At 43.1% G+C, this 24,287-nt stretch overlaps 1 protein-coding gene across 4 annotated transcripts in view; it reads right to left on the reverse strand.

Moving 5' to 3' along the window:
- Nucleotides 1–15,022: 15,022 nt before the first annotated feature.
- LOC139240967 (spermatogenesis-associated serine-rich protein 2-like) overlaps nt 15,023–24,287 on the reverse strand; it is an 87,422-nt gene continuing 78,157 nt past the window's right edge. For all 4 annotated transcript variants that reach the window (XM_070869575.1, XM_070869577.1, XM_070869576.1 and 1 more), the window contains 3 exons: nt 22,558–22,660; nt 18,477–18,691; nt 15,023–17,672 (listed from right to left, as the gene is read on the reverse strand). In XM_070869575.1, the coding sequence (XP_070725676.1) occupies nt 17,361–17,672; nt 18,477–18,691; nt 22,558–22,660 (630 nt within the window). In that variant the 3' untranslated portion in view covers nt 15,023–17,360. The remainder of the gene's footprint in view (nt 17,673–18,476; nt 18,692–22,557; nt 22,661–24,287) is intronic.

Here is a 24,287-nt window from a genome sequence, read left to right on the forward strand (position 1 = left end):
TTTAAAGGGTGAAGGGGCAATTGTATCGGGTCTGTTGATCGTTTTGACAGGCAGCTTGCATTAGTAACGAAGAGTCATTATCTTGCAGTTTTGTTGTTTTCCCAATCTTCAACTCTTGAGCGAATACATTTGATCATTAACTAAGCTGAGAAACTGGATTGTGTGCTACAAAGTTCCTCCTACAGCTGTACTGTCTACAATATTTTGTGAGAACAGAACTGGTAAGTATGGAAATATAAGGCCAGTTTTAGGGGTTGCCACTCTGGTGATGCCAATGGAATTTTATATTTTTCTAGAGACTGTTGATGTTGGCAGGCTACTTGATGTGGTGCCACAAATTCAATACTTTAAAGTTTCATATCTCTACAGAGCCCAAAATAGCTTTTGAGGGAAGTGATTAAATATTTCAAGAACAATTCAAAAAGGCAACAGAAAACAGAGTCGGGATAAATGGGCAAACAGTGACTAGTGAGGTGCCACAGGGATCGGTGCTGGGGCCTCAACTATTTACAATCTATATCAATGACTTGGATGAAGGGACCGAGTGTAATGTAGCCAAGTTTGCTGATGATACAAAGATGGGTGGAAAAGCAAATTGTGAGGAGGACACACAAAATCTGCAAAGGGATCTAGACAGGCTAAGTGAGTGGGCAAAAAATTGGCAGATGGAGTATAATGTGGGAAAATGTGAGGTTATTCACTTTGGCAGAAAAAATAGAAAAGCAAATTATAATTTAAATTATAATTGCAAAGTGCTGCAGTACAGAGGGACCTGGGGGGTCCTTGTGCATGAAACACAAAAAGTTAGTATGCAGGTACAGCAAGTAATCAGGAAGGCAAATGGAATGTTGGCCTTTATTGCAAGGGGGATAGAGTATAAAAGCAGAGAAGTCCTGCTACAACTGTACAGGGTATTGGTGAGGCCACACCTGGAGTACTACGTACAGTTTTGGTCTCCGTATTTAAGGAAGGATATACTTGCATTGAAGGCAGTTCAAAGAAGGTTCACTAGGTTGATTCCGGAGATGAGGGGGTTGACGTATAAAGATAGGTTGGGCCTGTACTCATGGGAGTTCAGAAGAATGATATAGATGATCTTATCGAAATATGTAAGATAATGAGGGGGCTCGACAAGGTGGATGCAGAGAGGATATTTCCACTCATGGGGGAAACTAAAACTCGGGGACATAGTCTCAGAATAAGGGGCCGCCCATTTAAAACTGATGATGAGGAATTTCTTTGAGGGTTGTAAATCTGTGGAATTCTCTGCCCCAGAGAGCTGTGGAGGCTGGGTCATTGAATATATTTAAGATGTCAATAGACAGATTTTTGAGTGATAAGGGAGTGAAGGGTTATGGGGAGTGGGCAGGGAAGTGGAGCTGAGTCCATGATCAGATCAGCCATGATCTTATTGAATGGCGGAGCAGGCTCGAGGGGCCGTATGGCTTACTCTTGCTCCTATTTCTTATGTTCTTAAAATACATTGGTGCATTACCCATTAACAGTCAGTGGCACTCAGAATAGGGGCCAGAGTTACTTGCAGCCTGTTTGCCAGTCTTGCATGGCCCAGCTCTGCTGCTCCATGTGTTTGTGGACCTCCATTTATCACTAGGTTCACTATGGATTCCAGCAGAGGTGGGACTCGGTGCTGTTCCCTTTGCTTTTCTTGCTGTACAGTGAGTGAAATCAGGGGAATGCTAGTAGGACACAGGTATCCTAGCATGTAAACAGTAAGATGGCTCTATGGAACTATAGATCCTATAGGTTTATTGGAAACATTTGGCCTGCAGTGCTTTCTCCCTCCCCCGCCCCCTCCTGTGAGGAAGTGCATGGCCTCCATTTAGGAACTACCCAAAGTGGCCAAAGTAAGGCCAGGAGCTCATTGTGTAATGTAGTAATTTGGGTGCAGAGCCGCATTCTATCATTCTGTGGTGCAACATGTTAGATCATTCCTGAGAGTGACTATCAAGCAGACACTGTATAGGATTATGGGCCTCAAATAGTAAAAATACTATTGGGAAAACAGTTTTAATTGGTTTGGGCTCGGATTTTGCGCTTGCTTTTGCCTTCAAAGGAGTTTCCCAAAATAAAATGGATATGGGTGGGGTTGGGAGGGGTCTCTTTAAGCATCTCAACAAGGAGAGCTCCCATATTAAGAAACCATGACCAGCTGAATCCATGATCTGATCAGCCATGATCTTATTAAATGGCAGAGCAGTTTCAAGGGGTCAAATGGCCTACTCCTATTTCTTACGGGACTAAGTGAATAGTTCTTTCAGAGCCAGCACAGGTATAAATGAGCTGGATGGCCTCTTGTGCTGTACGATTCTATTTAAATAGCCATTTCTGTGCTCTGAAATTTGGTCTTGATGATTTACCTGTCCCAGGACATTGCTGACACGAAGGTTACAGATTCTGCAGATGGATGATGGATTTGATGGGATTCAGACTTTCCCTCAATACTGGTAAATGAAATTCTCACTTGTGATTGAATTTACTTTGCTAAATTTAGATAGTAAATTTCTGTCTTGGTTTAATGACATTCACAACACACCATCACAAAAGCAAAAATAACTTCCTAAATAAGATGCAGACAATATTTATCTCATTGTCATTTGTGGTAAAACTGTAATTTGTCACTTTATAGAAATGTGTTATGTGGGAAAGGGGCTGGAGCTCAGATCCCAGCAGTGGCAGGGTGATAAACATCACCATTCTCATCTTACCTTCACATTCCCTGTGGATATAGCTGGCACGAATATTTCTCCAGATCTGTAAAGCTTTTTATTTTTGCATACCTACCATTTGTTTAGATGAAGTTGACTCACAATTGTTGTTCTCTTATAAGAAACAGTTGAATCTAATCTTTGTTATAAATAGGTACTTATCAGGTGAGTGCTGTGCTCAGCAGGACTCCATTGTTGAGTTCCTGAACATTTCTCCTGCCCTGACATAGTCTCTCTATTTATCTGACTCCCTCTGAACGCTGACTCCTTCAGTTTCAATGGATAGACAAATGGCAAGATCTTCAAGCCATTTATCACCATATGTCTGGTCTGGAATCAATTAGTATGAAAGATTGTTAATCTTAGCTTTACAGATTCTCTTAATCAACAGTGGGGCATTTCATAGCCTCTGTCTTTTCATGAACATTGCATCTTTCTCCGGATCAGTCCCATTGGGCTTCTATTTGATGTGGCATGAATGGTTTTCCTGGCGAATGATGCTTGGTGAAAAGTACGTGTGCAGACATTGTGATAATGGGTTCAGGGTCAGCTGTGCTGCCTTCTGTGACAATAGCCTGTTGACATAGTCAAGGCTCACCCATTAAGAATGGCTATGTTGGTGAGGTATCAGGGTGGTTAGTACTCTTGGAACTGCATCCCAGCATGGGTAACCTCGGCAGGAGGGGACAAAACTGGACACTGGCTGTATGAGTGCAGCTGAAAATGCATAACTTCAGAGTGAAAAAGCAGCCTTGTGACCCCTTATTTACACAGATATTCATAGAATATAAATGAATAGCAGCCCCTTTTTAGTTATTTCGAGAACCAAAGCCTTCAATCTTGTTTTGTGATATAAAACATTTTGGCTTTACGCTTGTATGTCATACTGACAGCAAGTGACAGCACCAACCCGAATATGGCTGCCTTTGACCTCACAAAGGCCTTTGCCAGTCAACCGTGAGGGCTTATGGAGCGTCCTCCTCCGTTTTGGCTGCCCTCAAGTTTGTCACCATCCTCTCCACGATAATATGCAAGCTGTGATCCTGACCAACGGACCCACCACAGACGCAATCCACGTCCGGACCGAGATCAAGCAAGACTGTGTCATCACAATAATGCTCTTCCTTGCTGCAATGCTTCATCTCCCTGCTGCATTGGAACTAAATTATAGAACTAATGGGAATCTGTTCAACTTGCGCCACCTTCAGGCTAGATCCAAGGTTGTCCCATCCTCTGTCATCGACCTGCAGTGCGCGGATGACACTGAGAGGCTGAACTCCAAGCCATCATCGACACCTTCACCGAGGCATACGAAAGCATAGGCCTTATACGAAACATCCGTAAGACAAAGGTCCGCCACCATAGAAACATAGAAAATAGGTGCAGGAGCAGGCCATTCGGCCCTTTGAGCCTGCACCGCCATTCAATATAATCATGACTGATCATGCAACTTCAGTACCCCACTCCCACCTTCTCTCCATAGCCCCTGTTCACCTTAGCTGTAAGGGCCAGATCTAACTCCCTTTTGAATATATCCAATGAACTGGACTCAACAACTTTCTGTGGCAGAGAATTCCACAGGTTCACCACTCTCTGGGTGAAGAAGTTTCTCCTCATCTCGGTCCTAATGGCTTACCCCTCATCCTTCGACTGTGACCCCTGGTTCTGGACTTCCCCAACATCAGGAACATTCTTCTTGCATCTAACCTGTCCAGTCCCGTCATAATTTTATATGTTTCTATGAGATCCCCTCTCATTCATCTAAATTCCAATGAGTATAAGCTTAGCCGATCCAGTCTTTCTTTCTTATGTCAATCCTGCCATCCCGGGAATTAGTCTGGTGAACCTTCGCTGCACTCTCTCAATAGCAAGAATGTCCTTCCTCAGACCAAAACTGCACACACTACTCCAGGTGTAGTCTCACCAAGGCCCTGTACAACATCAGCAAGACCTCCCTGCTTCTATACTCAAATCCTCTGGCTATGAAGGCCAGCATGCTATTTGCTTTATTTACTGCCTGCTGCACCTGCATGCCTACCTTCAGTGACTGATGTACCATGACACCCAGGTCTCGTTGCACCTCCCCTTTTACTAATCTGCCGCCATTCAGATAGTCTGCCTTCGTGTTTTGCCACCAAAGTGGATAACCTCACATTATCCACATTACACTGCATCTGCCACGCGTTTGCCCACTCACCTAACCTGTCCAAGTCACCCTGCAGCCTCTTGGCGTCCTCCTCACAGCTCGCACTGCCACCCAGCTTAGTGTCATCTGCAACCTTGGAGATATTGCATTCAATTCCTTTGTCCAAATCATTAATGTATATTGTAAATAGCTGGGGTCCCAGCACTGAACCTTGCGGCACCCCACAAGTCACTGCCTGCCATTCTGAAAAGGACCCATTTATTCCCACTCTTTGCTTCCTGTCTGCCAACTAGTTCTCTATCCACGTCAATACATTACCCCCAATACCATGTGCCTTAATTTTGCACACTAATCTCTTGTGTGGGACCTTGTCAAAAGCCTTTTGAAAGTCCAAATACACCACATCCACTGGTTCTCCCTTATCCACTCTACTAGTTACATCCTCAAAAAATTCCAGAAGATTTGTCAAGCATGATTTCCCTTTCATAAATCCATGCTGACTTGGACCAATCCTGTCACTGCTATCCAAATGTGCTGCTATTACATCTTTAATAATTGATTCCAGCATTTTCCCCACCACCGATGTCCGGTTAACTGGTCTATAATTCCGTGTTTTCTCTCTCCCTCCCTTTTTAAAAAAAAAAGTGGGGTTACATTAGCTACCCTCCAATCCATAGGAACTGAACCAGATTCCATGGAATTTTGGAAAATGATCACCAATGCATCTACTATTTCTAGGGCCACTCCTTAAGTACTCTGGGATGCAGACTATCAGGCCCTGGGGATTTATCGGCCTTCAGTCCCATCAGTTTCCCAAACACCATTTCCTGACTAATAAGGATTTCCCTCAGTTCCTCCTTCCCGCTAGACCCTCGGTCCCCTAGTATTTTCGGGAGGTTATTCGTGTCTTCCTTAGTGAAGACTGAACCAAAGTATTTGTTCAATTGGTCTGCCATTTCCTTGTTCCCCATTATGAATTCACCTGATTCTGACTGCAAGGGACTTACATTTGTCTTCACTAATCTTTTTCTCTTCACATATCTATAGAAGCTTTTGCAGTGAGTTTTTATGTTCCCTGCGAGCTTACACTCATACTCTATTTTCCCCCTCCTAATTAAACCCTTTGTCCTCTGCTGAGTTCTAAATTTCTCCCAGTCCTCAGGTTTACTTTTTCTGGCCAATTGAAATGCCTCTTCCTTGGATTTAACACTATCCCTAATTTTCCTTGTTCGGAAAGGTGGCTCAACCGTGGCTGTTTTATTTTTACGTCAGACAGGGATGTACAATAGTTGTAATTCATCCATGTGATCTTTAAGTATCTGCCATTGCCTATCCACCGTCAACCCTTTAAGTATCATTCGCCAGTCTATTCTAGCCAATTCACGTTTCATACCATCGAAGTTTCCTTTCTTTAAGTTCAGGACCCTAGTCTCTGAATTAACTGTGTCGCTCTCCATCTTAATAAAGAATTCTACCATATTATGGTCACTCTTCTCCAAGGGGCCCCGCACGACCAGATTGCTAATGAATTCTCTCTCGTTACACAGAACCCAGTCTAGGATGGCCTGCTCTTTGGTTGGTTCCTCGACATATTGGTCTAGAAAACCATCCCTTATACACTCCAGGAAATCCTCCACAGTATTAACAGTTTGGTTAGCCCAATCAATATGTAGGTTAAAGTCACCCATGCTAACTGCTGTACCCTTATTGCACGTGTCCCTAATTTTCTGTTGGATGCCATCCCCATCCTCATTACTATTGTTTGGTGGTCTGTACACAACTCCCACTAACGTTTTCTGCCCTTTGGTGTTTCGCAGCTCTACCCATATAGATTCCACATCATCCACGCTAATGTCCTTCCTTATTATTGTGTTAAACTCCTCTTTAACCATTAACGCTACCCCACCTCCTTTTCCTTGTCCGTCCTTCCTGAATATTGAATGCCTCTGGATGTTGAGTTCCCAGCCTTGGTTACTCTGGAGCCATGTCTCCGTAATCCCAATTACATCATATCCGTGAACAGCTATCTGCGTAGTTAATTCGTCCACCTTATTACGAATGCTCCTCGCAGTGAGACTCCGAGCCTTCAGGCTTGTTTTTTTAAAAACACACTTTGTCCTATTAGAATAGTTGTAATATGGTCCTCCTGGATTTCTCTACCCTCCACTCTTGCTTTTCTCCTTCCTACCTTTTGCTTCTGCCCTCTTTTTACTTCTCTCTGCCTCCCTGCATAGGTTCCCATCCCTCTGCCATGTTAGTTTAACCCCTCCCCAACAGCACTAGCAAACATTCCTCCTAGGACATCGGTTCCAGTCCTGCCTAGGTGCAGACCGTCCGGTTTGTACTGGTCCCACCTCCCCCCAGAACCGGTTCCAATGTCCCAGGAATTTGAATCTCTCCTCGCATCATTCCTCAAGCCATGTATTCATCTGAACTATTCTGCAATTCCTACTCTGCCTAGCATATGGTACTGGTAGCAATCCTGAGATTACTAACTTTGAGGTCCTACTTTTTAATTTTACTCCTAGCTCCTTAAATTCAGCTTGTAGGACCTCATCCTGTTTTTTTACCTGACCCTGCCGCAGAACTGCCCCACTGGTCATCAAAATGCACGATGCGGCTTTGGACAACGTGGACCATTTCCCATTCCTCAGGAGCCTACTGTCAGCAAAGGTAGATGTCGATGACTAGGTCCAACACCGCCTTCAGTGCACCACCGCAACTGTCGGTCGCCTGAGAGAGAGTGTGTTTGCAGACCAGAATCTCGCATCTGGCACCAAGCTTATGGGCTACAGGGCAGCAGTGATACCCACCCTCCTATATGACTCAGACGTAGACTACATACAGTACCACCAGCACTGCCTTCACAAGATTATGCAAATCCCCTGGGAGGACAGACGCACAGTTAGTGTTCTCAATCAGGCCAACATCCCCAGCATTGAGGCACTGACCATACTTGATCAGCTCTGTTGGGCAGGCCGCATACCCGACACGAGACTCCCAAAGCAAGTGCTCTACGTGGAGCTTTATCACGGCAAGTGAGCCCGAGGTGGGCAGAGGAAATGCTTCAAGGACACCCTCAAAGCTTACATTAATGATTTAGATGAAGGAATTATGTAATATTTCCAAGTTTGCAGATGACACTAAACTGGGTGGCGGTGTGAGCTGTGAGAAGGTCACGAAGAGGCTGCAGGGTGACTTGGACAGGTTAGGTGAGTGGGCAAATGCATGGCAGATGCAGTATAATGTGGATAAAATGTGAGGTTATCCACTTTGGGGGCAAAAACACGAAAGCAGAATATTATCTGAATGGCAGCAGATTAGGAAAAGGGGAGGTGTCACAAGACCAGGGTGTCATGGTACATAAGTCATTGAAAATTGGCATGCAGGTACAGCAGGTGGTGAAGGGGGGAAATGGCATGTTAAGGAATGAGAGTATAGGAGCAGGGAGGTCTTACTGCAGTTGTACAGGGCCTTGGTGAGGCCTCACCTGGAATATTGTGTTCAGTTTTGGTCTCCTAATCTGAGGAAGGACGTTCTTGCTATTAAGGGAGTGCAGCAAAGGTTCACCAGAAACAGAAAGGTGACGTCACAGCCAAGGGGGTAAGTGATTGGCTGGTGGCTGGTGATTGGTGAGTAGTTTTTCTTTTTTCTCTTTATCAGTGAGTAAACTTTAGCACTGTTGTTGCCAATTTAAGTGTATCTAAGGGTTAAGTCATGGCAGGAGAGCTCGGTCACGTGATATACTCCTCCTGTGCCATGTGGGAACTCGGGGACACTTCCGGTGTCCCTGATGACTACGTGTGCAGGAAGTGTATCCGCCTCCAGCTCCTGACGGACCGCGTTGCGGAATTAGATCTGAGGGTGGATTCACTCTGGAGCATCCACGATGCTGAGAATGACGTAAATAGCACGTTTAGTGAGTTGGTCTTACCGCAGGTGAAGGGTCCACAGCCAGCTAGAGAATGGAAGACCAGCAGGAAGAGCAGTGCAAGGAAGGTAGTGCAAGGAAGGTAGTGCAGGGGTCCCCTGTGGTCATCGCCCTGCAAAACAGATACACCGCTTTGAGTACTGTTGAGGGGGATGACTCATCAGGGGAGGGCAGCAGCAGCCAAGTTCATGGCACTGTGGCTGGCTCTGCTGCACAGGAGGGCAGGAAAAAGAGTGGGAGAGCGATAGTGATAGGGGATTCGATTGTAAGGGGAATAGATAGGCGTTTCTGCGGCTGCAACCGAGACTCCAGGATGGTATGTTGCCTCCCTGGTGCAAGGGTAAAGGATGTCTCTGTGCAGGACATTCTGAAAAGGGAGGGTGAACAGCCAGTTGTCGTGGTGCACATTGGTACCAACGATATAGGTAAAAGAAAAGGATGAGGTCCTACGAGATGAATTTAAGGAGCTAAATTAAAACGTAAGCCCTCAAAAGTAGTAATCTCAGGATTGCTACTAGTGCCACGTGCTAGTCAGAGTAGGAATCGCAGGATAGCTCAGATGAATACGTGGCTTGAGCAGTGGTGCAGCAGGGAGGGATTCAAATTCCTGGGGCATTGGAACCGGTTCTGGGGGAGGTGGGACCAGTACAAACCGGACGGTCTGCATCTGGGCAGGACCGGAACCAATGTCCAAGGGGGAGTGTTTGCTCGTGCTGTTGGGGAGGAGTTAAACTAATATGGCAGGGAACCAATGCAGGGAAACAAAAAGGAGGCAAAAGACAAAGGAGATGAGTAAAAGTGGAGGGCAGAGAAACCCAAGGCAAAAAACAAAAAGGGCCACAATGTAAAGGGGCTGCAGGAGGGGTCAAAACTAAAAAATCATGGTTTAAAAATTAGTATTAAAACACTCTACCTAAACGCACGCAGCATTCGAAATAAAGTAAATGAGTTGATGGCACAAATCATTACAAATGGGTATGATTTAGTGGCCATTACAGAAACGTGGTTGCAGGGTAGTCAAGACTGGGAAATAAACATACAGGGGTATCTGACAATTCAGAAAGGAGGTGGGGTAGCTCTGTTAATAAAGGATGATATCAGGGCAGTTGTGAGAGACGATATTGGCTCTAATGAACAAAATGTTGAATCATTGTGGGTGGAGATTAGAGATAGTAAGGGGAAAAAGTCACTGGTGGGTGTAGTTTATAAGCCCCCAAATAATAACTTCACGGTGGGGCGGACAATAAACAAGGGAATAATGGAGTCATGTGAAAAAGGAACGGCAGTAATCATGGGAGATTTTAACCTACATATCGATTGGTCAAATCAAATCGCACGGGGTAGCCTGGAGGAGGAATTCATAGAATGCATACGGGATTGTTTCTTAGAACAGTATGTTACAGAACCTACAAGGGAGCAAGCTATCTTAGATCTGGTCCTGTGTAATGAGACAGGAATAATAAACGATCTCCTAGTAAAAGACCCTCTTGGAATGAGTGATCACAGTATGGTTGAATTTGTAATACAGATTGAGGGTGAGGAAGTAGTGTCTCAAACGAGCGTACTATGCTTAAACAAAGGGGACTACAGTGGGATGAGGGCAGAGTTGGCTAAAGTAGACTGGGAACACAGACTAAACGGTGGCACAATTGAGGAACAGTGGAGGACTTTTAAGGAGCTCTTTCATAGTGCTCAACAAAAATATATTCCAATGAAAAAGAAGGGCGGTAAGAGAAGGGATAACCAGCCGTGGATAACCAAGGAAATTGAGAGCATCAAATTAAAAACCAATGCGTATAAAGTGGCCAAGGTTAGTGGGAAAATAGAAGATTGGGAAAATTTTAAACGACAGCAAAGAATGACTAAGAAAGCAATAAAGAAAGGAAAGATAGATCACGAAGGTAAACTTGCGCAAAACATAAAAACGGATAGTAAAAGCTTTTACAGATATATAAAACGGAAAAGTGTGACTAAAGTAAATGTTGGTCCCTTAGAAGATGAGAAGGGGGATTTAATAATGGGAAATGTGGAAATGGCTGAGACCTTAAACAATTATTTTGCTTCGGTCTTCACTGTGGAAGACACAGAAACCATGCCAGAAATTGCTGGTCACAGGAATGTGGGAAGGGAGGACCTGGAGACAATCACTATCACTAGTGGGGTAGTGCTGGACAGGCTAATGTGATTCAAGGTCGACAAGTCCCCTGGTCCTGATGAAATGTATCCCAGGGTATTAAGAGATGGCGGACGTTATAGCAGATGCATTCGTTATAATCTACCAAAATTCTCTGGACTCTGGGGAGGTACCAGCGGATTGGAAAGCAGCTAATATAACACCTTTTGTTTAAAAAAGGGGGCAGACAAAAGGCAGGTAACTATAGGCCGGTTAGTTTAACATCGGTAGTGGGGAAAATGCTTGAAACTATTAAGGAAGAAATAGCGGGACATCTAGATAGGAATAGTGCAATCAAGCAGACGCAGCATGGATTCATGAAGGGGAAATAATGTTTAACTAATTTACTGGAATTCTTTGAGGATATAACGAGCATGGTGGATAGAGGTGTATGGATGGATGTGGTGTTTTTAGATTTTCAAAAGGCATTCGATAAGGTGCCACACAAAAGGTTACTGCAGAAGATAAAGGTACGCGGGGTCAGTGGAAATGTATTAGCATGGATCGAGAATTGGCTGGCGAACAGAAAGCAGAGAGTCGGGATAAATGGGTCCTTTTTGGGTTGGAAATCGGTGGTTAGTGGTGTGCCACAGGGATCGGTGCTGGGACCACAACTGTTAACAATATACATAGATGACCTGGAAGAGGGGACAGTGTAGTGTAACACAATTTGCAGATGACACAAAGATTAGTGGGAAAGCGGGTTATGTAGAGGACTCAGAGGCTGCAAAGAGATTTAGATAGGTTAAGCGAATGGGCTAAGGTTTGGCAGATGGAATACAATGTCGGAAAGTGTGAGGTCATCCACCTTGGGAGGGGGAAAAAAAACAGTAAAAGGGAATATTATTTGAATGGGGAGAAATTACAACATGCTGCGGTGCAGAGGGACCTGGGGGTCCTTGTGCATGAATACCTGCAAACTAACTTTTTGGGAATCAGGAAGGCGAATGGAATGTTGGCCTTCATTGCGAGAGGGATGGAGTACAAAAGCAGGGAGGTCCTTCTGCAACTGTATAGGGTATTGGTGAGGCCGCACCTGGAGTACTGCGTGCAGTTTTGGTCACCTTACTTAAGGAAGGATATACTAGCTTTGGAGGGGGTACAGAGACGATTCACTAGGCTGATTCCAGAGATGAGGGGGTTACCTTATGATAGATTGAGTAGACTGGGTCTTTACTCGTTGGAGTTCAGAAGGATGAGGGGTGATCTTATAGAAACATTTAAAATGATGAAAGGGATAGATAAGATAGAGGCAGAGAGGTTGTTTCCACTGGTCGGGGAGACTAGAACTAGAGGGGCACAGCCTCAAAATACGGGGGAGCCAATTTAAAACAGAGTTGAGAAGGAATTTCTTCTCCCAGAGGGTTGTGAATCTGTGGAATTCTCTGCCCAAGGAAGCAGTTGAGGCTAGCTCATTGAATATATTCAAGTCATAGATAGATAGATTTTTAACCAAGGGAATTAAGGGTTATGGGGAGCGGGCGGGTAAGTGGAGCTGAGTCCACAGCCAGATCAACCATGATCTTGTTGAATGGTGGAGCAGGCTCGAGGGGCTAGATGGCCTACTCCTGTTCCTAATTCTTATGTTCTTATGACAGGAGGAGAGACTGGATCAACTGGGCCTGTATTCACTGGTGTTTAGAAGGATGAAGGGATCTCATAGAAACATATAAAATTCTTGACAGGACTGGACAGGTTAGATGCAGAAAGAATATTTCCGATGTTCGGGAAGTCCAGAACCAGGGGACATAGTCTTAGGATAAGGGGTAGGCCATTTAGGACTGAGATGAGGAGAAACTTATTTACTGAGTTGTTAACCTGTGGAATTCCCTACTGCAGAGAGTTGTTGAATATATCCAATGAACTGGCATCAAGAGGGAGTTAGATATGGCCCTGATGGCTAAAGGGATCAAGGGGTATGAGGGAAAGCAGGAAAGGGGTACTGAGGTGATCTTATTGAATGGTGGTGCAGGCTCAAAGGGCCTACTCCTGCACCTATTTTCTATGTTTGATGAAGTGCAACATCCCCCCCCAACACCTGGGAATCCCTGGCCCAAGACCGCCCAAAGTGGAAGAAGTGCATCTGGGAGGGCGCTGAGGACCTAGTCTCGTTGTCAAGAGCAAGCAGAAACCAAGCGCAGACATTGGAAGGAGCGTGCGGCAAACTAGATACTCCATCCTCCCTTTCCTTCAACTACTGTCTGTCGCACCTGTAACAGAGACTGTAATTCCTGTATTGGACTGTTCAGTCACCCGAGAACTCAGAGTGGAAGCAAGTCATCCTCAACTCTGAGGGACTGCCAATGCTGATGTGATATAAAGCATTTTGGCTTTATTCTTATGTCATACTGACAGCAATAAGTGGATGTGAACCACAGGATCTCCCTAGCTTGTATCTTCAATCATGGAGAAATAGGGAAGATAATTTTTGGCATAGGTTATATGTCCCCTCCCCCAAATGTCCCAGTTGTTCCTGATTCAACCCCTCCCCAATTGTTTATTCACTGCTGCATCTCTGGCCCCATAGAAAGTTTGACAGATAAAATAGAAGCTATACAGGGCTCCACATTTGGGTTTAGTAAATTACATTGCAGTCCCGTTTGAAACACAATACTAAATACCTGGGACTTCTCAAGGGGTACCTCTCACTTAACCAACACGGAATTGCTTTTTTAAAAAAAATTGATTCTCCTCCTCCCTCCTCCTGACAGGGCTCACTCAGTTGTATGCTCTCAGTATTTTGCCCGAGACACTAATTAATCTTCAGCTGTAAGTTTTGCCAGGCTGTCCAACCACAATAGAGCTTCCAAAAGCAGGTCTTGCCCCACTGCACTCTGGAATCACAACCCACCTCGAAGCAGAAACCACTTCAAAGGGATAATATAACTGCAGCTCAGATGTTCCTTGTTACAAATAATCTCGCAAGTGACATGGTGCCACCAGTAAACAGCATCGACTTCTGTCTGATTAATGTTTTACACATTATGTCCAATCATTTGGTGTGAGTGTTTCGGAAGACAGCACTTTCCTGTTATATCAAGACGGCTGGATGCAAGCACGGGGCACCTTCTGGGCAGTCTTTTAAATGGTGTGCTCTCTCCAAGGAGCTGAGACTGTTAAGGTCCAGATTTTGCATTTGGATTATTTCTTTAAAAAATGAATTTGAACAAAAAACTCAAGTATTTTTTTAACCTTGCCATTCAATCTTTCAAGACACAGCTGTACCCAAGTTCTCCTGTGATTGCAGCTGTTTTTGGGTGAATTCCACCCACTAGTGGGACATTTAATAGGCATCATAATCAGTTAGTTACATTTAGTATTGTTTAAACTCCAGAAATGAGTACAGCTGCCTTTTCCCGACCCCACATCCTCCCAACTAATTCAAAGAATGGGAGTAAAAACAAACTCAATCAAAATAATTAAGATCTCCTCTGCACTCTCCAAGGTCTTGACATCTTTTCAAAAGTCCAGTGCCCAGAATTGGCCACAATACTCCAGCTGAGGCCTAACCAGTGATTGGTTCAGCATAACATCCTTGCTTTTGTACTGTTGTGCATCTATTTATAAATCCAAGGATTTCTGTATGATTTAACTGATCTTGCCACCTTCAACATTGTGTGTGTGTGAACCCCCAGGTCTCTGTTCCTGTACCTCTTTCAACATTGTTTATACTACCTCGCCACATTCTTCCTCCCAAAATGCATCACTTTACACTTCTCGGCATTACATTTCATCCGCCCATTTCACCAAGAACTCACTAAAATAGGTTATTAGCAGTGTGATGGTTAGGTCAGCATCAAGTTTGCACGTCATAAAAGACTTTCATAGACTTGCCATCTTACAAACTATAATTCTGCAAATTCATTTACTCTACTAGTTTGCAATTCGATACTCCCCAAGACAGATCAGGGACGAACTTATGTAATACAGTCATTATACCCAGGGTAAAATCTCCAAGGATAGTGTGTAGTCTTGCTTTAGATTTTTTTCCAGACTGGATACAACTATTAAAAAAAAAGGGGAAAAAAGCCACATCTGTACAAGGATTAGTTTTGAATACTGCTTTATTCATCAACTAAATTTTAAATACATGACATATGTCAGGACGATACTTGCGCTAAGAGGGAGCAGTGATTACACTGCCTGAGATGCAGCCATAATGTACCAACATGCCACCAACATACTGTAGATTTGGAGGATTCAGATTCAGTTTTGCAAATAGGAAGCCACTATACTGCACTCTCAATTATTGGTCTGATGCTAGGCAGCCAGCATTTCGCTGCTGAACTGCCAGAAATATGCTCAGTGAATCTGTGACATGATCCCTTGTCTCATCAAATGTGTAGGAGCTAATCACAATAACCCTTAATGTAACTACTTCACACTTCAGAATAGTCTTCCACCTACTACACTGGTTGTGAACGCAATTTATTTCTTTTAAAAGTCTCAACTAAGATTCTTAATTCAATAGAGAATAAAAGGGATATGGACTTGGTACCAAAGCCCGAGAGGGGTGAAATGATCTGAGTGGACCATAAATATGAACCCAGAAAGAAGGCTGCATAGCCGTTCCTCTCATTCTAACTTTCATAATGATCTGAACACTCGCAAAGCACATAAAACTGGAAGGGGCTGGAGTAAAACAGCATTTGATACAAATGAAAGTTTTAAAATTTAAGACTAATTTGTTTTTCCTGTCAGTATTCAGAAGTCAGCATTACTAGCCTGAGGGAACAAAATCACACTTCTGACTCAATTTTAGAAGATATTGCATTTTAATATGGGTGTTAATTACTTTTAAAATACACTAGCTGCTGCTCTCTGTGCTTCACTTCTCAATTACAGAATAATCACTACAAGCATACAATGGGCATGGTTTGAATAATCATTCACTTACTAAAATGCAGCTATCAAAGCAATCAAGCTAGTAACTTTTTTTTGTTACTTTACCTGTTTATTCTATCGACGAGGAAAAAATAGCACCATGGCTTTAAAGAAGAAAAAAAAGAACGATTTATCAGCAAAAAATCTACAAGTCAAAGTAACTAATGGGAGACCAAAGGGGCATCCATTTACAACATCTCCTGTAGATTTTCCATTTAATGCTTTTATTAGTCTGCTTGGCCAGATGGGTTGGAATCTACAACCCTGTTTAAATGAAGTCACTTGTGGTTTGATTTCCCCCCTCACCTGGAACGCATCAGATCACGGGCATGCTCAGACCAGCAGCAGATTACGGGCATGCTCAGACCAGCAGCAGATTATTTTCTCAAGGATGCATCAGACATTTAGTGGCATCATACTACATTCCTGCCACCTCAATGTATAAACCCTATTTTGGAAGGGAATTTAGGGTCACTTCAGTCATAGCACTGAAAGTAGATTTGCTCTTTTCAGAGCTGTGAATTTCTATTTTGAGACAAATACAGAAACTCTGGGGGTAACAGAACAGCAACCAGTACAAGTTAATTCAGCAGCAGATACCACCTAAATTTTGCATCAGCTCTTCTGCATTCACAGTACAAGTTTTAGCATCAGTGCAAAGTGGTTTTGGCTTCACACAGACATTGAATTTGCGGGATGTAAATTTGATGTAATGGCTAGAATGGACTCAAAGGAAGCAGAGACAAACTCCTCCAGGTGAGTCTTGCTCTATTTCACGCTGGTCAGGACCTGGATTCAGAATGTAACTGCAATGTCAGTGTGAAGGGAGACCACTCTGCACCTACGCTATCGTCAGAGTGAATGCAGCCTGACATGAATAGGAAGTGATGCTGAGATTCTGGCATCCTGTTGGCATGTTGTTGTCTGCAGCACATGTTTCAGGCAGTTCACTACTAAAACAGTTCCATCCAAATACATAACCACCATATAGAGCAGAACAAAAAAAAGCAATCACATGTGCCCTGTTACAATTAAATTGTGATCTCTAGTACACCTATGGCAGCAAAGTTTGAAGGTCTTTGGTCCTTGGTTGAGTTTTATTTTTTAAGTGTGGTCTGGGATAGTTAAGTGGTTGTGACAGACACTAAAGGTACAAGGCACTTTCATTCCTAACAATTTGAGATGCATAGTGATTTCTTGAAAAAAAAACACCATTAGTGTACAAAGTAAAGCTAGCTGATTTAACCACGACAGACCAGGCAGCAACAATGTTTAAATAACATGTCTAAGCTACAGCCAAGTGCTGCTCCCTCTTCCAGAAGAGATGAGCAACATTACAGACACTACTAATTCAAAAACTTGAACAGATGGAAAAGTTGATCTGGAAAAGGAAAAGAAACAGATCGCAAGACCAAAGGTGGCACAGACAAGGTGAATGTAAACTCATTGTGTTTTATCACATCTAGCTGGGACACTGGTAAGTTGCTGGACATCAAACTTTCAGGAGTTCACAGGGGCTTCATTTCCATTTGATCTTGGCCTACGTTGAGGAAGGGCACCGGCAGGAGCAGGAGGTAAGGAGGACGGCCTGGGGGCAGAAGGTGCAGCTGCGTCACTGGAAGCTGTCGAATGCATTTGGCTCTGATCAGTGGTAAAACCATGGGGTGCGGTCTGTGGGTTGTATCGCGCGTTGGAGTAATTCCTGGGTCCGTTCCGGTATCGAGTTCTATCATCATTTCTTCCAAAGTGGCTTGGGCCATTTATCCTATTCTCTCGAGGTCGGTAACCTGGTCTCCTATTTCCATGGAACACCTTTTAAAGGGCAGAACACCACAATTAAGAGATATACTTTACATCATTACATCCACACTGCAACTTATTTTTGTTTCTGCAGTCGTATTCAATTCTGCTCAGATTTGCCATGGATGCTAGCAGTGCCAGTTAGTGCATAGCCAAGTGTTAAATGCACTTCTAGCAAGTCCTCCAAGAGTGTGCCAGCAATCTGCTCTGCATTGTGGGGTGATAAACAGACAACAATTTAAATTCCATGCCAGTAAAGACTATACATTATGCTCTGCCATGTAATAAACTGTTGAAATATCAAGTAGGGATGGGTGGAGTATGTGAGCTGCTTAAAGTTTTAGTCCATTCAGGATGCATGTTATAACTGCAATATTTACAGGTAAAGCATTATTTATTTAAAAAACAGTTCACGTTTGCAAGCATTTAACATCTCTCCTAATGTTTGTATTTTTAAAAAAAGGCCTCCTCCACTATCACCCATCCTGCCAAGACCAACGGATGGCATTTTCCTTGGCAGCTCCGAATCCACCATTAGGAAGTCCATCAGCGTGGTCTGGATCGACTCCATCTGTGTGGGAAGCAGTTCACTTCTGTTTGATGTTTACCTAGACAACTTGAAATGGTGAACTCACCTAAATCGAGACTAAACAGCTTCTCCACCCACAAATGTTCTAGCACTTCATGCACAACATGCAGTTCTGAGCGCGTTTTATTCACATTAATGTACTAATCAAGAGACTAGAATTACTTGGTTACAAAATTATTTTATTTGGTGATGGGAGGATGTAGAAAGAGCGCATTAGCACTTCATACCGGTCGATTTGACACGAATGTTTGGTTTGCAGCATTAGCTGTGGCAGTGGAAACATCTCCTGAAGACGGAGTCTTCTTTGCTGGTTTAGTAAGGCTGGCGTCTGAGGCACAGTCAGGAGTAGGTGGTGCTGAAACATCACTCCGACTTGTCACAGACATAGACGACACAGAGCTACACCTCGATCTGGCAGAGTAATTGTTCTTGGGATGAGACACTGTAGAAAACAGAACACATAATAAGACAATGCAAAAGCAGGATTACTGTTAGTCTGGAATGGCCTTGAGGGGTGCAGTTAGCTTGGGCATCTAAACAGCCCAGATGTGTAATACTGATAATCCTTCCCTCCCCCTCCAGGTAAAATGTGGCAGAGGTAAGGGAAATCATTCAGAATGTCAGACCGGTCAAGAGGACCCAATTTGAAAAGTTTAGAGTAAGCAAATAGAACATTACTCTGCCTTAGGATTCACAGATTGTAACTGGCCTTTTACTAAAGGGCTTTTCGTATTTTTGTGCAGCCTTGAAATTTTGCGAGGGCAACCAGGTCAGTGACAGCAATACATGAATGTCAACCATCAGTGGTCATGCTGACCGGGTTTGTAGAGTTGTGGACACTGGTTATCAATTGCTGATATATAAAAAAAATAGCATTGGAATTGAAGCTTTTGCCTGGCCAGCCCAACAGATCACCCGACAATGCTCTGTAAATGTCCTCTGCGCATACTCAACTGTGGGATCAGGCAGGTAAAATAGAAAGAACTTGCATCTAATCACGGCCTCAGGATGTCCCAAAGCATTTGACACCCAAATTGATCGCTGTTGGTGTGGTCATTTCGTATATAGCAAGATTCCAGACAGCAATTAGATCAATGACCAGTTAATGTGTTTTTGTTGGTGTTTGAGACAGGAATGTTGATCAGGACACCAGGAGAACTCCCTACACCTCTTCAAATAGCATCATGGGATCTTTTACATTCACCCGAGCAGGCAGATGGGGCCTCGGTTTAACATCTCATCACAATGGTTGGTGACTTACTCTCGGTACTGCACTGATGTGTCAGCCTAGATTATGGGCTCAAGTGCTAGATTGGGGATGAACCCACACTCTTCTGACTTGAGGTAAGAAAATTACCACTGAACTAGAATGAAACTCAAATGATCTCGGTAAGCATTTTAAGTTTATGGCAAGCTTAAAGGAAATAATAATAATGGAACCAATTTGTTTGGAATTCTGTCTGGGGTTTGATCTGGTTTCTCAACATTGCTATGGATTTATTTTTCATGTTGCAAGATAGTCGTACTTCTGAGGCTTTTCTTCTGTTATTCAACAGCGGTTTTGTACTGGTTCAACATTTGCAGTGTGGGAATCTCAATGTTTGCATACTGGTCCCATCCAAGGACCACATTTCATTGAGAGCAGATGTGTAGGAGACTTATTCTGGTGAAAGTACTGACAATAGAAAAAGTGTGTGTCAGAGATTTTCCTTCTGTTGCATTTTTGGCAGCATATTGTCAGCTGACTTAATGCAACACAACAAAGTAAATAAACGTAGTCATGGGAAAGTCTTCTTCCAGTGTGGTAAAATGCTGTTAAGGGAACATAGAAACATAGACCTTCCTTTCTAAGCAAAATGTTAGCACTCAGTTACTAAAGTAACAATTCCGTATGCTGTAACTATTAGCATTTGTTGGGTTCGATCCATTAGTCATTGTTTGTGGACAAAAATCAGTGCAAGATTTAAGCTGGCTGCGTTTCTCGTTTGCTCCAGAGGTCGCTCCAGCATGTTGCGCAAGTTTTTTCTGCGCCGCGCGGAATTTGTGCGCAGCTGTGCGATCAAGTGGCTTCCTACGCTGGTTCGCGATTAAATTGCACTCAGTGGCATGTAATTGCTTCAAACCTTTAGGGGGAGATATACGGCAGAGATTGTTCATTTAAATTGTACTAGACAAGAGTACGTGATGTAAAAGAGTGAATGTAGAATTGGGGGCAAGATGGGAAAGAATGGCCAGGGTTCTGGAGAACAATGGCAGGAACACTGATTCACCTTGGGAGTTGCCATTCTAAGGCTGCTGAATTGCCACAAGAAAGAGGAATCCTTGTGAGCCTAAAGGCTACAAAGGAATCCCACTGACCAGTGGTCTTTAAGATGTGGCATGCACATCAGATGTTTTGGTGGCCTGCAGAGCAAGAATGGAAAAGGTGGATTTTGCTCTGGTGAGAAATCTGTAGGATATGTTCTGGTTTTTATACACTATTGTGGAGCATTTTAGCGCACAGGGGAAAACTCTCAAATCTTTCAATCTTGTTTCTCACGAAGCCTTGAAGTTGGAAGCTATCGAAGTACATGGCTAAATCTTGAATTTTATCTAGGATCGTGTAGTCCAGCTCCAAGATCTGTAGGGTCGATGGGAGACTCACAGAACCAACCGCTCTCAAATCGTCGTGAGGTAAAGATATCTACCGTCACCCATCCTATGCAATGTCTTCACCAATGATGTGTTGGATAGCATCATAAGGGACAGCTTCAGAGTGTCTGTTCTGGGTATTTCAAAAAGTATTGTGCAGCTCCTTCTCGCTGATAATCTTGTGTTGCTGGCCAACTCACCTGGGGATCTACCAATCATCTTGAACAAGGAATAACCAGTGGGTCATGGGTGCCCTACATATTGCATTATGGCTTTGAACGCCTTAAGGAGACCTCAAAAAGGTACTGATCAGAAGATACAAGGGGCATTTGTCCCCACTGTTGATTCAAATCAGGACCTGGGGTGTTCTGCTGGATGCCAACTTCAGCTTGGGCAGTCCTTCAGGACAGTGCCAAGAAGGGATGATGGGTACTTTGGTCTTTCTTCAGTGAGCAGTTCCAGTGCATATTACACTTGTGGCATACAAGTAACACATTGGAACAGTTCTCCTGTTTGTAGATTAATAGGTATTTCTTTTCCTCTTTAATCTAACACTTTGAGACATCTTGATGTACGTGAGGATCGCTATCAAAATGCAAGTTACGTTCTTTACATCAATTGGTTATTAGCATTAAAGATGCTGTATCATTTACGTTCAATAATATTTTTTTACAAGCCTACAGCCCACTAATATTTACAATGATTACAACATGCATTCTGCTGTGTTGTACTCACTTTGCACCTTCTGATGGTCTAATATCAATTGTTACTTGTAAAAACTACTTCATTTTAATATTTAAAGCATCTGTAGCCTTTCCAGGAGAAGTTACTTTTGGCTCCATTGCAGTAGACTCTAAGCTGCACCAAAAAGTGTCAAAAATCTAAATGTCTTGGGCATGACTCCAGGAAATAAATTGTACGTCTTGTGCTCACATCCCCCTTCAGGAACATCTCTATCTCCTACTGCAAGTAATTTACGTTTGTCTACTTCAGCTTTTCCCTGCAATAAGACTGAATATATTGGATCCACCTGCAGGTTATGATCTGCTCATATCCCACTGCACCCTCAGCGTGACTACTTGTTATTAGCTTTTTTAAGCTATAGGTTAGCACGCATGTTAAAATATTACATAGACACACAATTAAATGGCACCTTGGAAGTTGCAGCATTAGCAATTAACATTGGACTTGGCAGGTGGCAGCACTGAGCAGCAAATCAGTGGCAAAAGTGATCGTTAATCTGCAACTAGCAAGCATGAGGCTGACAGACGGTAAAGAAACTCTAGCTACAAAATTATCTCCAGCACAGCAAGCGCAACACAAATCGAGCTGAACCATTAAGTTACAGTATGCTGACTTAAGTACTGACTGGTCACAAACTCCACAGCAGACCCTTCAAATTGACTAAATGCAGTCTCCGTCAGGTCCAACAATTACAGAGGACTTCAGCATTTTACACTGAAAACAAGAGTATAACTACATATATTCATCTCTTAGGGAAAATAGTTGGCCTATACCCTCGCTCCCACTCTGAAGCCATAGAAATCCGATGCCGATTCCATATTCCAGTGGCTGCAGCATAGTGTTCGAATTAGAAATGCTCAGTGCCCCACCTGCAAGGCCGACTTAACAGTCAAACGTTTCTACTAGATGGCACATGACCAAGCCTCAGCTTACCTTGTCCAAAGGCTTGGATACTCGCTTTGAGTTCTTCCACATCACAGGTGAACTGTGCACATCGCCCCAGGTCTTCATCATATTTTCGTTCACTAACAAAGTGCTAAAATAATACATTTAAAAAAAAATAACTCTAGCAGATGAAGTCCAGGTATATGGTAGCTTAGCTTTTTAAATTATACAATAATCATGATTCCTAGTTGTACAACTGGCACTTTTGGATTAATAGACTGGTGTACAAATCTTGACAATTATTAAAACTGAGCCTCTATTGTGTATTGTGTATCTGATCAATTCCACTTGGGAACATTTTGATTAAGTAAACCGAAAATGTAAATCTAAAACCAATTTACACAGTGTATTAATTCCCAGTAATTGTTTAGTCAAGTGAACTCGTGTTTATATCACATACATTAGTCACCTTCTGTGTAATGGCCCTGAAATAATGCAATGTGATAATAGCACACAAATTGTTGCCACATTTACCTAGAATTCCATTTTCCGCTATGTTAGCGGAGGCGTTAATCTGTTAAATAAATGGGTTAATATCAAGCATTGCAAAGCAGAACTTCAAGGCTAATGTATTGCAGACGTTTAAGATACCAAAATGAGATAACTGGGAACAGGAAATCTGTACAACTCCAATCAAACTGTATAGTGTTTAATTGAACAAATCAGCCACATTCCTGTGACCATACTCTACAAACTGCATACCGCTCTCTTCCAAAAATGAAATAAAGCACGACAATGTTATGTAGGGGAAAATCATCTATCCTAGACACTGAGCACAAAATGGAAGCACAATTATTTCCTATCATCTGGCCGGAAAAAGATAACGAACTAAAAAATAACATGCACACCCCTTCAGGACCGTCTCTTTTTCTCCAGTAAAGATTCCTTGAATTTGGGCAGTCTCATTCATAGACCATAAAAATGGCTCAATTGAGAACTGTAGATGCTGCACTGCTATAGAGGAATTAGTTGTCTAAGATTGGGATTAAGGGAGATTGTTAGAAACATAGAAAATAGGTGCAGGAGTAGGCCATTCGGCCCTTCTAGCCTGCACCGCCATTCAATGAGTTCATGGCTGAACATTCAACTTCAGTACCCCATTCCTGCTTTCTCGCCATACCCCTTGATCCCCCTAGCAGTAAGGATAGAAACAGGAGGTGGATCTTGCCACCAGATCTTATTTGTGCTACACCTTAAATGCCTGATTTCAAAAAAGTGGAAAAATATTCAATTCCCCAGCAGACATCCTGCACTTTAATGAGCACAATGTGTCAAAAATTAGTTTTAGTTTACAACCTCAATGTGTATTGATGTGAAATTAATTTCAAGAACTTGCATTTATATAGTGCCTTACGTCGTTCACAACATCCCAAAGCACTTTGCATACAATGAATTATTTTTGAAGTGCAGTTATTGTTGCCATGTAGGCTAAAGCAGCAGCCATTTTGCGCACAGCAAGGTCCCGTAAACAGCAATGAAATAAACGAGCATTGTTGGTGGTCTCGGCTGAGGAAGAAATGTTGGCCAAAACACTTGCTACTCTTCAAGAAGTGCCATAGGATCTTTTAACATTCACCTGAACAGGCAGATGGGACATCATCTGAAGGACACCACCTCAGACAGTGCAGCACTCCCTCAGTACTGCATTAAAATGTCTGTCTAGATTATGTGCTCAAGTCCCAGAATGGGGCTGGAACCCATAACCTTGGTCGGAGGCG

The sequence above is a fragment of the Pristiophorus japonicus genome, chromosome X, assembly GCF_044704955.1.
Source record: "Pristiophorus japonicus isolate sPriJap1 chromosome X, sPriJap1.hap1, whole genome shotgun sequence".
In the NCBI taxonomy this organism is placed as follows: domain Eukaryota; kingdom Metazoa; phylum Chordata; class Chondrichthyes; family Pristiophoridae; genus Pristiophorus; species Pristiophorus japonicus.